This window comes from Saccostrea cucullata, unplaced genomic scaffold (genome assembly GCF_032062105.1).
Source record: "Saccostrea cucullata isolate Sc308-1 unplaced genomic scaffold, CSIRO_AGI_Scuc_v1 ctg758, whole genome shotgun sequence".
Classification (NCBI taxonomy): Eukaryota; Metazoa; Mollusca; class Bivalvia; order Ostreida; family Ostreidae; genus Saccostrea; species Saccostrea cuccullata.
Genome location: NW_026929349.1, coordinates 164,347 through 180,516, shown reverse-complemented (window position 1 = coordinate 180,516; position 16,170 = coordinate 164,347). Strand labels below are relative to the sequence as shown.

The 16,170-nt window shown below is 34.7% G+C and overlaps 1 protein-coding gene across 1 annotated transcript; it reads right to left on the bottom strand.

Moving 5' to 3' along the window:
* Positions 1-238: 238 nt before the first annotated feature.
* LOC134280565 (uncharacterized) lies at positions 239-15,432 on the bottom strand. The gene is made up of 24 exons (XM_062763006.1): positions 15,411-15,432; positions 12,716-13,312; positions 9,528-12,565; positions 9,014-9,055; positions 8,758-8,889; positions 8,586-8,679; positions 8,080-8,486; positions 7,761-7,986; positions 7,472-7,563; positions 7,240-7,390; positions 6,566-6,922; positions 6,336-6,454; positions 5,983-6,213; positions 5,435-5,605; positions 5,111-5,271; positions 4,583-4,913; positions 4,110-4,500; positions 3,842-3,981; positions 3,579-3,717; positions 2,994-3,232; positions 2,699-2,876; positions 2,013-2,449; positions 1,346-1,604; positions 239-1,132 (listed from the first exon to the last, which is right to left on the bottom strand). The coding sequence occupies exons 1-24, from the start codon at positions 15,430-15,432 to the stop codon at positions 612-614; spliced, it is 8,475 nt and encodes a 2,824-aa protein (XP_062618990.1). The 3' UTR covers positions 239-611.
* Between the last annotated feature and the right edge of the window lie 738 nt (positions 15,433-16,170).

Below are 16,170 nucleotides of genomic sequence, written 5' to 3'. Positions count from 1 at the left end.
ATAAACGTGTGAATGTCTCCCCCGCATTTCCAAACAACCGTTTCTATGGCAACTGCCACAGAGTTACTATCAAAGATATTTAAAATGTTTTTTAATTTAAAATATTCCTCAAGTGTCTATATTTTCATTTGTAATTTTCAACCAATTCCACCTAAAAATGAATAAATTATGAAGAAATTCCACGAACTTTTGGATCAACCCTCGTAAATAGATTTACTATAATACTAATATCATTGTCCAGTCTCATCAGCAAATATGCCGGTCGTCTTAATTTCTTAAAACAAATCAGTTTGCTATAAAAAAAATGACTGAGGCTTTAAATAGAATTGAAAATTGTTTTCATAATGAAGTAAACGACAAAGCAAAATTCTACGTTATATAAAAATTACATTCCTCATCAAACATCTGGCTACAAATATTGTACAATGTTTGAATTCATTAATGTTAAAACTGCTAATTTGTCAGATCTAACAAAAAGATTGAGAGATTTCATTCATTTTAGAAACTAGTTTGCTTTCAACATAAAAACAACAATCTGTCTGTAAAGAGCCTCTTAAAATGAAAAATGATTTTTTTTAAACATCGGACACCCTGAACGGTTTCTGTGACTACTAAGCAAACCCCATAACTTGTTTAAATCTCTTTGTAAAGTAGTCGATGAACTCATACTCATTTTGCTTCCCTTCCATGTTTTCCTTTACCGTCGAGAAAGCATCGGCAATTATGGTCAAAAATATACTCATCAAACCCACGTACACAACCAGAATAAACATGAAGAAAAATAAAGGACCCAGCACTGGTTGCGCACTTTGCATAGCAACAAAATCAAAGCTGCCCAATGTGAACGCAAACATGGATTCTGCTGCGCCTACTACATTGCTGTATGAGATCATTGCGTTGCTGAAGAGGAGGAAACCTGTTGCTGTAAATGTCCAAAAGTACAGTAAGAAAGCGATGCTGAATACTTTGAGGTCTTTCGTTGCATACTGGACTGTCTCGCCCAACATACCCATCTTCTTATTGAATTGTAACAGTTTCAGGAACTGGACTGTGGCTAAGAATACCACAAAACCACACATAAATCCGTACATTTCATCATAAAGAGCCAAAGACTGGAAATTCACGTAGTCCGCTGCAAATTAGACATACATACTTTGTAGAAAATAATTACATGTACTAATCAATCACAAAATAATTGTTTATATTCTTTTTCCTATCTTTTTAGACTGAAATAAATGTTATCACGAAACATCCTACATGTACTTTGTTTAGATATAGTTCGTACGATCAAGAAAGAGGAGAAAAGAACTTATGAATTTGCAGAAATAAAAATATTAATCCTTACCCTTTTCTGGATCTTGTAGCGCCTTCATAGCTAACGTGGTGAGTATTTGTTTCAAAGCATACATAGCAATGACAGAGATGCAGAAGCAGAGTAGAGCAAATTCGAGTTTGTTCCAAAATTCCTTAAAATATTTCATCTTCTGTTTCTTCACTTTTCTGATACATCGTATGAAGAAATACAAACTGAAGATAGCATAAATGACTTCTGCAATGAGAACCATAACGCCCAGGCCTCCAACGTAACTCAACAGCCGGAACACCTATAATGTAGCATATAAAATGATAAAGTTGAGTTGATTCGAAATCAGGCATTTCGTAAATTCTTTTGGCTTTATGTTGACCCATCATGGAGTTTTTTTTATATGAAATATTCCCTAGTTATTGTTTGGCCTTTGTTTGTTTAGTAATAAAATTGAATACGGCCGGTATGAAATATGCTGACTATATCTAATCAATACAAACGGTTCGCTGAATGTTTGACTCGTCGAGTTCTTCTATGCAAACGATCAATCCTCCATGTTTAATGCCATGCTAGCAAAAATGTTTTGTTTTTATTTTTTTTTTAATATTAATCCCTATTCTTTATCCTCGCCATTTTCATGTAACCTTTTATTTACCTTTTATTAAAGTATTTTAAAGCAACTTTTTCATGTTATGATGCTTCATACCTTACACTCCAGTCTGGCAACTGCTCCTCCAGAGGACATGAACTCGATCACCATTATCATGGAACCAAACAAGTTAATGTTTGGATTATACACGGTGAATTCTACAAAAATTGCTCTTGTATGAGCATCCATCCAAATCAGGTTTTTCAATTCATTCAGTTTGGCTTTTGTCCTTTCCACGTTCCTTTCAAACATATATACATAACCTCCACCTTTGTATGTTGACATGGTAGCCATATATGGTGCATTGGCTAGCTTTACAGAGTTTTGATATACCCATGGTCCAGGATTTTTAGGTTTTACTAGTTCTGTAATATTGTCGGGATCGGGCTTTACCCACCCTGGTAGGTAAACTTTTGCGTCGTCGTCCGACCATCCATACTCATCTCGACAATGATGTATCAAAGTTCGCATGTATTTATTTACTGTGCATGTGTCTATTGATAAAAAAAATTATAAAATAAAAGTCAACTTTTACTCTCTCTTCATTTAGACTTGGAAATGTTAATGTTAATTCTTTTTTTGTATTAAGAGACATGCAGTTTTTATCTTCAGAATTTCAATATGCCAATGTTGACTGTACATGTCAGTGCTTTTATGGGAAAACAATGAACTTAGAAATTTCAACCTCTCTTTGGAATTGATGACTGATTATTCTGTTCAATATAAATGTTTAAATCACATACCAGGTTTAACACGGAGCTGACGTAGGCGAGGAATACCAACACGTCTCGATGTCATATCGTTGATACACCTCTTCTCCCACCAACGCCTAATTTTGGTTCCATTGTGGTAATGAGTAGCATACAATGACGGAATGAATTTAGTTTCAAGCCAGACCCAATACTGATCGACTGTAGAAATCTGGAAAACAAAACCAGAATTTTGATTTAAGAATCCTGTTTTTCAATAGTAATTTGTTATATTAAAAAGTATATCTCTTTTGTTGTTGTTGATAAAGAGAATAAAATTTTTATTTACCGATTCAAAATTGTGAGTAAAAGTGTTTTTGAGAGTCGTTGCATACGTATAAGATGCCGAGTCTCTTTGCTGGTAGGACAAAAAGAACAGAATAATAACAAAAAATATATAAGCGGTCAATTCCTTCAAAACTTCTTCCATTTTTATTTCCAGTAGGCGTTGTTGTCTCGCCTCCTCTAGCGTGGCGGGGTCTGGAGGCTGGAATTCTGCGTTTGCCTCTTTTCGCTTTGCTGCAATTTCTGAAATCGATGAGGATAGCACAGTTTATGCATAAACATTTGTTCTATGTTTATTATACGTTTTGGTGTTAGTTTTTTTTCATAAAATATTTACTTTCTTCGAGAATTTTGATTTGCAATGACAACACTAAGATTTTGTAAAGTCCTTTGAAAGAGAGGGTTTAATTTTTAGATATAGATACTACTTAAAGTGAATAAATAAATATAATTTCAAGTTCAAACAAATATCCTGTTCGCCTTTTTTACCCTATTTTTCAGGATTAAAAAAATCTCTGTAAAAAGAGAGGATATTAGGATATAGATACTGAAAAAAAGTAAAATAAAATTTCACGTTTTTTAAACAAACCCTCTATAGTCCCGTTGTCTTTTCCGATGAATTCTTCATCATGGGCTGCTATTACGTTATTCAAATCTTCATTTGTATCCTCTTCATCTAATGCAGGCTTCTTTAAAATACAGGCTATAAAAGCCACAAGAAACATGACCTGTAAAAAAAACATTAGACTCCTCACTCATCTTCTCGCAGAGTGAGCAATATTTCAGCCATTTTTCAAAAATAATCCACGATACTTGTAAAATTGAATTTCATATCATCGGCATAAAATGTACCTTTATTGGTTGAACAACTATAACTGATTGGAAGAATGACAAAAGGAAGGTCGTAAGCCACTCGTTTGCCTTTTCTTTGCCCCATTCTAAACTATAGAGGATGGTGAAGAATCCAGCTGCAGTAATACTTAGGAAACACACTAGTAGGAAAAAGTAAATCAAGATTAGCCTTCTTCATTTGATAGAAAAAACAGTCCACATTTAAAAAAAAAAAGTATAGTCCCTTGCAAAGGAATATATGACATCAAAACACAAAGAAAATACTCACAAACCCAAGCAATATAAAGACACCAATGCGGAAGAGTTCCTGGCTTCTTTTTCTTCTTCTTTTTCTCCTTTTCATCTTCTGGGACACCAACAATTCTTGTTTTGGGTGCTTCGTCTTCGTCTATATCATTATCGTCTGCTCCATACTTTGCCTTTTGCTTGAAATTCACAAGATCTGAAATGTAATCCTTGAATCTCTTCCAACGACTTGGCATTGCCGCACTGCCCCAGATTTGTGATCCGTTTGTGACGTTTTTCCATTTACCACGCTTGGGTTGTTGTTGGTGCTTGCCTATCACTGCATTTTGTTTTGGACGACATTTTTTGAAGAATGTGATAAGGATGAAGTTTACAGGAAACACAAGCATTGTACTGGCAAAACTCACAAAGAACTGTAAAAGAAATAAAAAGTTGTACCACTATCAATCTTTTTAAATGAATAATGGTGTTACTAAGCACCTAGTAACCATATACCTGTTGAACGGTAAATGACAACGGACCGACTTTCAGAGCTTGCGATTGTTTGGCATTATCATCAGATTTGAACCACATGGCATTTGTAATCATCGTCATGAACAAGAGTGACATGCAGCAGGAAATACGTTGTGCACGTGTGAAACTGCTTTTTGTGGGTCTGGAGAAGACGGAAAACCAGAGATGTTCGTTAGAGAGCTTTTTGCGGACATTAGTGTTGAAGAGTTGTTTGAACGCCACTAGATCTTCCAAGCCCGCCACAGGAAGAATCCTGTCTACCATTCCATCATCCTGCTCCAACGCTAGCCATCTGTCACACAGGAATATGTATCTAGCGGGAAATAAAATCAAACTTTAAAATTGGAAGAATTTATATCGCTGAATTTTTTAAATTTGAAATTGAACTCGGATTAATATCCCTATTTCATGTAATGTAAAAGTTATTTATTTTACTAAAAGTTGAAGATATAAAAAAAAATATATAATAGAAAATAAGCTAAATGATTCATTGTTTTGCATTCAATATACCTGTCACCAGTCTGAAGATCTGTTATCTGAACTTGATCCAGGAACCAACCTTTCTTTTTCCCTCTACCACTGTTGTCATGCCAGATTCTCATGAAAGTTAAAGGACCAAGTGGCCTCTCAACGCTACAGATGTAGTTCAAAATACTTCCACTTTCTAGTTCCTTAAAGAAAAAACAAGTAAAATGTTTTATGCTAAACACTGTACTTTATTTTCTGATAAAAGTTTCAAGAATATTCACTACATAAAAGAAAACGTATCAGCAAAGTCAAGAGTTGTATGAACTTGTTTCCCTTGGTTCACTGCCTGAAATCCTGATAACCTACCTTTCTATGGCCGTCATATAACCTTCTGACACCGCTATCACCATTCTCCCCTGAGACAATGAAGCTGACTTTGGAAGTTGTGGAGGCATTTTTACGGACACCTGTCTGTACCGTCATCTGGTAGTGGTAGTTATCTGAAGGAAGGTTATCTTCTAATGGCGTGGCTCCCCACTGATGACAAAATTTTAAAATGTCAATGTGAGGTAGGTATTTAACTTATTTAACTCAGCTCACGAAATATTAATTGTTGGAATCATATAAAGACTTTACTGGTCAGAAAAACTTCCACTTGTTTTTAACGAGGACAGAATGGACTATCAATTATAGAATTTTTTCTCTTATTCAATGTTTTATCTATCATTATACTCACTATATTTACCCTCAAACAATAATTTTTCTCTCTTTACATTATGCATAGTGGTCCAAGTGGGAGAAAATTTCTACGAAATGGGTATATTTCTGTAGACTTTATAATAATTTGGTTCTTTGGCAGCATTAAAAAACATATGTTCAAAGGTCTTGAACAACTTATGAATTAATCTTGGTACCTTTATAATATCTCTCTTATCCATGTACCGAGACCAGATCAGCAAAATGATGTAAACACCAATAAGGGCTACAACCGTGGAGAAAACAGCAGCATTCTCGTTCAAATTGGCAAATTTGGCCCAGACATTGGAAAAGTCAATCGTGTTTGGAGGTACGGCAAAATCTCCACCAAAAGATGTGAGATGCGTACACAAGCATTCAGTATTCCACTTTGTTGTTCCATTACCAACCTACAACGAATTTATTTTTATACCAAACTAGGAATCAAGCAATTGAGGACGTTCTGGGCATTTTTTTCACATACATCAAAACCTTTTTCTCATTCCTGATTTTTAACGAATTTGAAACTGACCTTGCAGCCATCTCCTTTCCATGTCTCTGTTTCATCATCCCAGAATTTACAACTTGGAACAAAACTCTGTGTTGAGTAGTTCAAACACGTCTCAGTGTTTCCAAAATCGACGTCAGTTTCTGCACAAAGCAAGAAGATTTATGTATGCTTAAACACGTACACATGTATCAAGAACTAATCATATATATATATGTGCATGCTAACTTACGAGGACATGAAAATTCTCTTACTTGCGATGCCAATGCTAACCCAGTAGGAACCATTAAATTTCGTCATATTTTGCGGAGGATAGAATGTATGAATCAATTGATTTAATATTTGTGGATCTTTAACACCAGGAAAATCGCTTGGATCGTGAGGCATTGAAGCCTTGAAGTCATAATGTGTAGCATTTGGCGGATTTTCATGTTTGAAATAAACATTGAATCTGTCTCCTTTATTATCAGGCCACAGCAGGAAGTGGAGCGCTGTGTCATTCTCAGTAATTGGCAATGGATGATTATTCCACTGAGTTGCATCAAATGGAGAAACACCCCTTGGAACACACAACATCCATTGGCTTGGCTCTGGTACATCTTCCGCTTTCCCTATTTGAAATCAAAGTACAAAATAGAAAAACAAATAAAAAACCTTATTTTCGCGAGATAGTCAGTGACTCTTTATTAGCGAGACATAATTTTCACGAATTGTTGTTTTCCTCTATATAATCGTATGGAATACTTTTAAATGCGAGAACAAAATTTTTGCAATTTTTTTGATTGCGCGAAAATTATTTCGCGAATAAAACGTGATTTAAATGTTTATTTTCTTCATCTTTAAATGTTTATCATTTGAATCCAAAAAGATTAAGAGGCTTGAAGCAATATCCGAATTCAAGATTGAAACATAAAATGTTTAATTTTACCCTGAATCATAAGTCTCATCGGTGCCTTCGTGTTGTTTACTTTCATTTTACTTCCTCCGCCACTTCCGGACAGATCAAGGGATAAGACTGATGATTGAATTCCATTGGAATTAGAACCCCAGGTCTTTGGATTATTCTTGGTGGTGACGAGCTATAAAACCAAAAATAAAGGTTCTAAGAAAATATTCACCAATGAATCGGGGGGAAACAAGTTTAATTAAAACGCACTTACAGTAGTGCCGACTCCTTCGCCATCTGCAGACTTCGGTAAAACTCCTTCTGGTATCTCAAAACTTCCAAAACTTGAGGACATTTGTGCTGGACCTAAAAAAAGAACAAAATGATTAAAAATCTTTATATTGAAGTCGATGTTTTAATTACATTTGTATTTTATTTTCATATCTTGAAACTTTTAAAAACTAAAATCAGTGCGAGACAATACATTAACTAACATCAAACGGTAATCTTTATTAAGCTTTGCATCTGAAAACTCTTTCTAGATGATGATTTAAAGTGCAAACCTGGTTGATCCGGATCTATGTTTTTTAATCCAAGACCCATTCCTGGGGCATTTATTGCGCATTCTTGTTCGAGGTTGTCCTCTCCCTCTATTTCTGCTTCCTCTTGTGTTCCATTGCCAGGAAGCGATCTTCTTCGTCTACGTCGCCTTGATGTTTCCATCTTATTCAACAATAGTCCTGATATAGAATCAACTGCTCCAGTGCTGGCAGTTGCAACATCTTTATCCTGAAAGTAGTGGAAATTTCCTCTAAAGCTGCGAGACATATGTTTGATGTTGAATTATTAAAAGAAATAGAGAAGAAAAGAAAGCATACATACTGCTTGTAACTTTTCTTTATCAAGCAGAGATTTTTCATGTTTACAATACTTAAGCAAATATTTCTCCACGTCAAATGGTTCCCACTCGATTATGACATTTCGAAAAAAGTTCTCTGCGTTGGCCAAAGAAGCTTCCTTGTCAACCCACATTATCTCATAGAAATTTTTAATGGCTCGTCGGAAGGCCTTTTTGAATATAAACACGTATTCGTACAAATCGTCAAAGAATCTGTGTAGATTTGCATCCTCTTCTTGCATTATTAGGTCATATGAGTCGAGTTCTTGATTGTTGTCTGCTGCCAGAGGCGAGGGATTCTGGGATGCTTCTCGCTTCTTTCTACGATTCTTTGCTGCTGCTTCCGCTTTATCTTCCATAGGTAACAAATTACTCATTCCGGATACAGCGCCTAAGGAAAACATAAAAAATATGTTAGAAATTTTCAAACATATTGATATTGTTCATGTAGAATATCACGCAAATCAAAACAATTTATAGTTTGTCCTACTTGCTGAGGCATCCTTTACAGCATCATAATTTGCGTTTCCAAATTTGCCTTTCATAGTACTCATACTTTTATTTACAGCACTGCCTCCAGACGCCTGCAAAATGGAACTTTGTAAATCAAACCAATCATTATTTTCAATTTGCATCATAGCCGACATCAAATAAATTGTTACCCTAGCGGTAGAACTGGTCTGGTCCGGATTTGAGGTAAGGCCAGCCACTGCACTCGCCATTCCTTTACATTGGTCAAGATTCTCTGCCTTATCGGCTAATTTATCGATTAGATTTGTCATAAAGGCACGGACCTAAGGAATACAATTATGAAAGTGCGGAGATGCATATAATGTATCAGTATTTAGTTCATAAAAGTAAAAACAATATCATCTACACGTGCATTCGGGATTACATTTTGTTAAGTTAAACCCTTACCTCTGTCAGTTCTTCTTCTTTGTCGTCACTGGTGTCATTGCCCTAATCAATGAAAGCATTACTTAGTATTTTATAATTCAGATATTGTATATGTGTTGTATATATTAGTATGTATTTAGATATGTAACTTGAAGCTTTGCAGTAGCTTTACATCAAATTTGATTGCTGATTCCAAACTTTCCACTTTTTGACAATATCAGTTTAATTTATATATTCCTAATAAATGGATTCATAATACTGTATACAGGGAAATTTTCGCCCCCTATCGCCCTCTTCCTGATTGGTCGAATTCAAAACGGTGCAAATTCAAATTACACAGCATAATTTCTTAAACAAAATTATGACTAGGCGAATTTAAAACGGTGCAAAATAGTTTGCAAGTGCAAAAGGGCGAAAATAACATGGGGCGAAAATAACCCTGTATACAGTACATATTAAATTGGTAACTACATTATTTTATTAGGATAACTGGTGACACTATAACAAAGGAAGTCATGCACTGACAGTTTCTTACCCCGCCAGACAGAAACTCTCCAGATACTACGGCAACCGCCCTAAGTAAACTACCAGCGTCCTTGATGCTTGCCATGGCGTCCAGCTGACCAGCAATGTCCGTGGAATTCGTCAGTTTGATCTTCACTCTTTGCGTCGTTGAATTCATTCTACCTTCTTTGGAAACGAACAATTTGAATACAAACTCCTCTGAAGCAAAATATTCCGCTGGGAAAGACAATCGTCCATCAAAGACCAAAATAGAAGTTGTCATGTTTTCAACATTAATAAAGCAGTCTTTGTAGTCTAACAGCCTGATAGGGTTGTTTGTACTCTCTTGGAAAATAATATCTTGGTAAATCATGGTCGATCGTGATTCTATCTGCTGAAATGGAAGTCCATCCGCCTCTTCAAAGTCGTCTCTTGCTGTGCATAGCAAATCATATTCCAGTCCAGCTGTGTTGTTTGTCACCAAATCTGGATCACGAGAAGGATTCAAATCAAATACTGCATTGGCGTATATAAGGAAATCGGTTTCTTTGTCCCCTGCTATTTCAGCGTAGGGGTTTGAAGCTTCAATGGAAAGGAATACATTCTTTTCTGTTACTCTAAGGCTGTGGCCAATTGGAGCCACAGAGACTGTTAGTCGGTAGAGACCATAAGATAAATACACTGCCGGAATAACCAAAACATTATTGGTAGATTCCATGGAACAAATTTCTTTGATGGGTTCCTTCTTCCCTTTGTTGAATTTTTCAGCTTTCCAAGAGTACGTGAATTGGCTATCCGATACGCAGGAGGATTGTGATGAAACTGTGATGTTAAATTCTTCAGAGCGAATCCTTCGTATAGGACGTGCAAAAGAAGACTGGATGTTTACAAAGTCTATTTTGGGCTTTTCGCACGTATTATCGTCGACATCATCAACTATTATTCTTTGACAAAGTTCCGCCTTAACCGTGGAGAAGGCATTCATTACTTTTACTTTCACACGATATCTTCCGCTTTTTGAATACCAATGTCCAATAGTTATGACCTCATCTGATACTCGAACAGCATAGAAGTTTGGTGAATCGACAGACCTTTTCTTGCGAACAGGTGTCGGTGTTGTCTCCTCTTTCATCGATTTGGATGTTGTTGACATAGTTGTAGAAATTGTATCAATAATTGCAGTAATAACACTTCCTATAATATTTGTACTGTTTGTGGAATCTTCTAGAGATGTTGCATTTTTTAACGTACTGTTTGATTCAAGGTTTTCTTCGTCTGTATTTGTATCCCTCCCTCCTCCTGTGACAGTACCATTCTCTAGTTGACGATCTGTAAACGTAAGTGTTTCATCACCAAAATCTACCTCGTATGTAACGTCAGATCCGGAATAGCTTGTAAGGTTAACTTTTGCATAAGTATTCATTAAAACACGACCAGAGGTGGATGTCTGTAAGTCTACATGCGTAAGATTTTGTCCCACCTGGACTTCAACACATTCAAAGACCTCGCTTATTTGATTTTTTGCTGTTACGCAGATCTTGTATATCCCCCAGTGTTCATATATATGTTTATTTTGAAAAGTTGTGAATTTCTGCGTCGGACTTCTGTAGCTGACGTCATCAAATTTTCCGTCACCATGTCGAATTAAGAAATCCACTTTATCTGGTCCTAATATTTGATTATTCAGATCCACATTTAATACCACTGGGAGAGTTTTGTCTATTAATTGACTCGTGGTCAGTTTCATGGAGACTATGGGAACCTCGACTGATATCAGGTCTTCGGCATGCGAGACACTAATGTCGTTGGACAAGTCCACAATGAGAGGATAGTACCCGAGAGAAGGATATTCCACTTCAAACATCACTCCCAGCGATTCTTCTGACTGAGCAACGTAAAACATAAAGTTTTCGCCAATACCAAGGGAACAATTTATAAACGTTTCCAATCCGGCAGGAATTTCAACAGTAATATTCGTTGTAAGATGCCATGCATTGCTTCTTTTAATTGGTGCTATTGTTGCTTTCTCCACCAGGTGTTGTACATAGAAAATACGATTAATAAGAGCCCTGTCTCCACTTTTAATGGTAATTAGGTTTTCGTATGGTAGCAAATTTAAGGATTTCACTAGAATTCCATTTGTTGCAACTGTGGATTCTATTTTTTGTTCTTGATTGCGAACAACATTGAGGGTCTCCAGGTAATTTTTCTGACCATGTATTCTGAACAGAAAAGAGTCATCTCGGTTGTGATATAAAAATGGAATGTCAAATAACTCGGAAATGAAAGCTGTGGAATTTTTGGTTTCGCCGTAGTCATTTGAGCAGTTGTAATTTATTAGGAATTGTCCATACGATGTATATGTATAGTTTAGGTGTGTTGCGGAAAGGTAACCATGTTGGGGTTGTCTATTAAAATAATTTCCATCGCCGAATGACAAAGTACATTTTGTGTCGTAATTATCAAATACCAAAAGTTCAAATTCAGCTGATAATTGAGATTTTGAGTGAGTCGGCGATACAACTGTCATTTCAGGAGCTATTCCTTCATCAACATTTTTAACCTCAAAGTCTGCATATTCCGTCAACGATATTTGACCAATTGATGTGGAAATGTTTATATTGAAAACACCTTCAGAAGTCCAAAAATGACTTAAAACCCTCTGTTTGGTGTTTAATATCACACCATCTCCAAAATGAACTTGAAAATTTTGTAAGACTTGAAAGTTTGTTTCAATTTCAATGCGAACAGTTTCAAATGGTTTGGTATATGACCGATTATGAAGTGGTTTCACTGTAACTGACATAAGATAGTCATGCTTTGTTGTCCATCCCGACACAGAATACAGTTTGCTGACCTCTGACCCGGAAGTACATCGTTCGTCTGTGACAGCCAACTTTAAAACATCAAGACCCATGCACTTGCACTTTTTACTTGCGATAATTTCTATAACTGGACTATTGCAATGTGCTCTGCAGTCGTTAACCGCATTTTTAGATGCTGAGAAATCCACATATGAACCATCATCTTTTGTTTGTAGCCTACATCCGAGGTAATAGCTGTGATCATCTGCAAAGGATTGATAATTATCAGAAGTTCATAACATACTAATGCTTATAAGTAATTTTTTTCCTAAATATTATGAATGTATACTCATAAAACTTTCAATTTTTATTATTTTTTAGAATATTATTTGTAGCATTCAACATTTATCTTTACCTAAAGGGTAGTCTTCAATGCTTTTAGCGGAATCATAAATGACAATATTCTTGACATCAAACAAGTCTTGAGTTACAATGGCTTCTCCTTCTACGTACTGTCCGACAACTATCTCGGAAAAGGGGTCGAAACTGCCCCCTTCGTATTCCCTCGTTTCGGGTCCATCCTTTTTCAAGAGTTGTTTGTCCACGTAGATCTGCAACCCTGCACTGTCGTTCCACGAGGCGAAGATGTGGCTCCATAGATTTGGGAGAAGTCGAAAACTCTGCTTCCATACATTTTCAGACTTGGAAATCCCGAATTCGTACTGATCACCGTATCTTTGCTTCAAGTAAAACCCTTCAGAAAAATACGAATGTCCCCCGGATGTTATAACGACAACCTCTGATGAGGTTTCGTTGGCTGGCTTAGGCTTGAGAAAGAAAGAGATGGTTATACCGTTGGGGCATCTGTTGATATTTCCTAGACACCAGTGTTGGTAAATTCCGAAATTGACGTTGGAGCCAACTTTTGGAGATACTCCTGTGATTAGAGTGACGTCATCCTCCATATATGTCAAGTGAACATCATTTGCTAGGACATGGAAATTGGATAGTACTGTAATATGAAATGATCCGTACTTAGTATGTACATTCTCTTCTTCTTTATTATGTTTAGCTTTGCAAAAAATATAATTTATATATATCATCACGATTTAAATGCAACTTTTTTCGCAATATTAAAATTGAAATATTACAATAAAAAATGTAGAATAACTGATTTTTTAACCGATTTTGCAATTGATAGGTATACATCGATTGTGCATGTAACATTTTCTAAAAATATTAAAGAAAAAGTTGTGCAAATTTAAAACTGTTTGTTATGTTTTTATGCATTGTGTACCTATCCATTGTATATTTTGATATACTTTCATATATTGAAAATTAGTATTACATCAAATATTATAGTTTGAACAAAATGTCTATTGTAGTATTTGTATAATTTGCTTTAAAGTAAAAATTCATCCAGAAATTTTTGATGAGAAATACATTTAGGCAAATTTGTTTTTGTTTTTTTTTTTTTTGTTACTGCATTCCTATCCATTGTATATTTTGATATACTTTCATATGAATTTATAAGAATTCGTTGAATCTTTTATTCATCCAGAAATTTTTGATGAGAAATACGCGCGCGCTTATTCCTGCACCCAGAAAATTCAGCGCAAAGTGTTTTGTTTTCGCTCTATTTTTTTTTTTTATTATTTTATATCTGCATACTCTACAAATAAAAAAAGTAGAAAGTATAGTTGTCCGCTCAATTTTTTTTTCGTGTTCTGCCAATTTTTTTTGCCTATGAAAAAGTAATATCATTCGGTTTATTAATCGCTAGCATGCTCCTCCTTTCTTTTTAATTAGATGTCCGACGAACAAGAAATTAAACTGAGATGTCCTTACAATCTGTGTGATTAAACAACCTGATAGAAACGCGATAAAACATATGAAAAATAGTTAAAACTACTCAACGACGGGATTATTTGTCAAAAAAGTTGACTGCAGAATATATGAGCTCACGGTTCACTTTAGTATTATGTATTTGAAAAATATGATTTATTCCTATCTCTATGATTTGCTGAGTTCCAACATGAGTAAAAATCACTAATTTAAAGTTAATCGGCCCGAAATCTTCCAGATGAAAATTATTTTCTGCACTGGATTAAAAAATCTATTTCTGAATTATATAATTAGATATGAAAAGTAATGTTCACCTTTGCCCGACCTTCCAAGCGATATCAAATTAATTTGTTACTACCCTGAATCCAATATATATCAAGTAATTCTGAATTGATTCAATTAGTTATGACAAGTTATTTCACCTGCACCCGACTTTCAGGTGACCACATTTCCAGGTAAACGCTTTTCCCCCATAAATGCAACAAAATAAGCTACATGTAAACAAAACAAACCAAAAATGAAAAAATAAAGTTAAAAAAAAACTATGTTGCGTTTGCCCTTAACACTTCGTTCAAAATTACTTGAAAAAATCATTTTGAAGCATTTTAATGCATTTTCTGTGTTGAAAATAACATATTTGAACAGTGAATTAAACTATATAATTATATTTTTCTTAAAGCTGTTTCATGTATTTAATGTCTAAAAGTGTATAAAAATACAGGAAATCGTTGTTATTGTATTGTCAATGTGAACCGGAGGATTATCTTAAATTGTTTCAGTGAATTACTAAATTTCGTTTCAATATTTTTTTAAAAAAATCTTTTATCATTAAAAAAATAAAATTATTGTCAATTATAATCCCACTTTCAAAAACGATGTAAATTCTTCAACAACGCATAAAAATAAATAAATTATTTCGTTGATTCATTTTTTTTTATCTTAAAAAAATATAGGAAAAAAATACTCACTTGTGATATAGCAACAAGTTAAAATAACCCAAAGTCTTCTTGTCGTAATTACATTCATTTCAAAACATAATCTTTCTTATGATGAACTTTCTTAAAACTGTTTCCTGTGTTTGTGCGGAAAAACTTAAAAGAGCTTTGGGGGAGATCTACACGGTTGAATAATTTAATAAATCGATAAGAAATGGCTAGATTTGATTAAGCCAAGAAATCATTTCGAGCACACCAGGGAATCATAAAGAGCGCCAGGTTCTTTTTATTTTCTACCTGTTCATTAATTATGCATGTTTAATTAGTCACCTTGACTCTTGGTTAGTACCATGGTCAGTGTTATTGGTTGACGTAAGAATAATAAGATCGCAGAATTAATTTTCGTTAAACATCTCAAATATATCATGGAAAAAATTACGTAAACGCTGATTGCAGATTTTGTTGATAATTTTAACAGTAAATGTGTATTGAAATTGATCTCGAAAACGCCAACGAAAGCCATGCTCATTAGTATATTGTGTGTATTTGAGTCTGTGCGCGTGTTTACCAATTACCACTTTTTAAAACTAATTGACAATTTCTTTGTAAATGTTGAATTCTTTTCCGCCCACTTTTTATTCAGTGCTTGCAAATTATTTTCTTCGTGAAGTAATAAAAAGTTTATTCATTATTTAAATGAAGTCAAGTTCTGATATTCAGTATTCCTCGACAAACTGCTGGGATATCAACTGAATTATGCTAAGTAGTCCAGTAGGAACGTTGGAGACCCCCCCCCCTTTCAAAAAAAAAATATTGCCAACATACCTGGTATTATATTTATTGCTGACTCCTTTTTTTTTCTTTTTACGTAAAATTGATACTATAGATACGTAGAGAATCACTAATTGTTCAATTTGTTTAGTAGCGTTTAATGATTAATTAAGTACGATGATTAGATATATGCACAAATTTGAAAAAATTGAAATAAATGTACAAAGGATTATAGTTAACATAAATTTTAACATTTATGCAATATGTGTGCAGAAAATCAGTAACTCGTATCAGGGGCGTACATATTACTGAAGAAAGT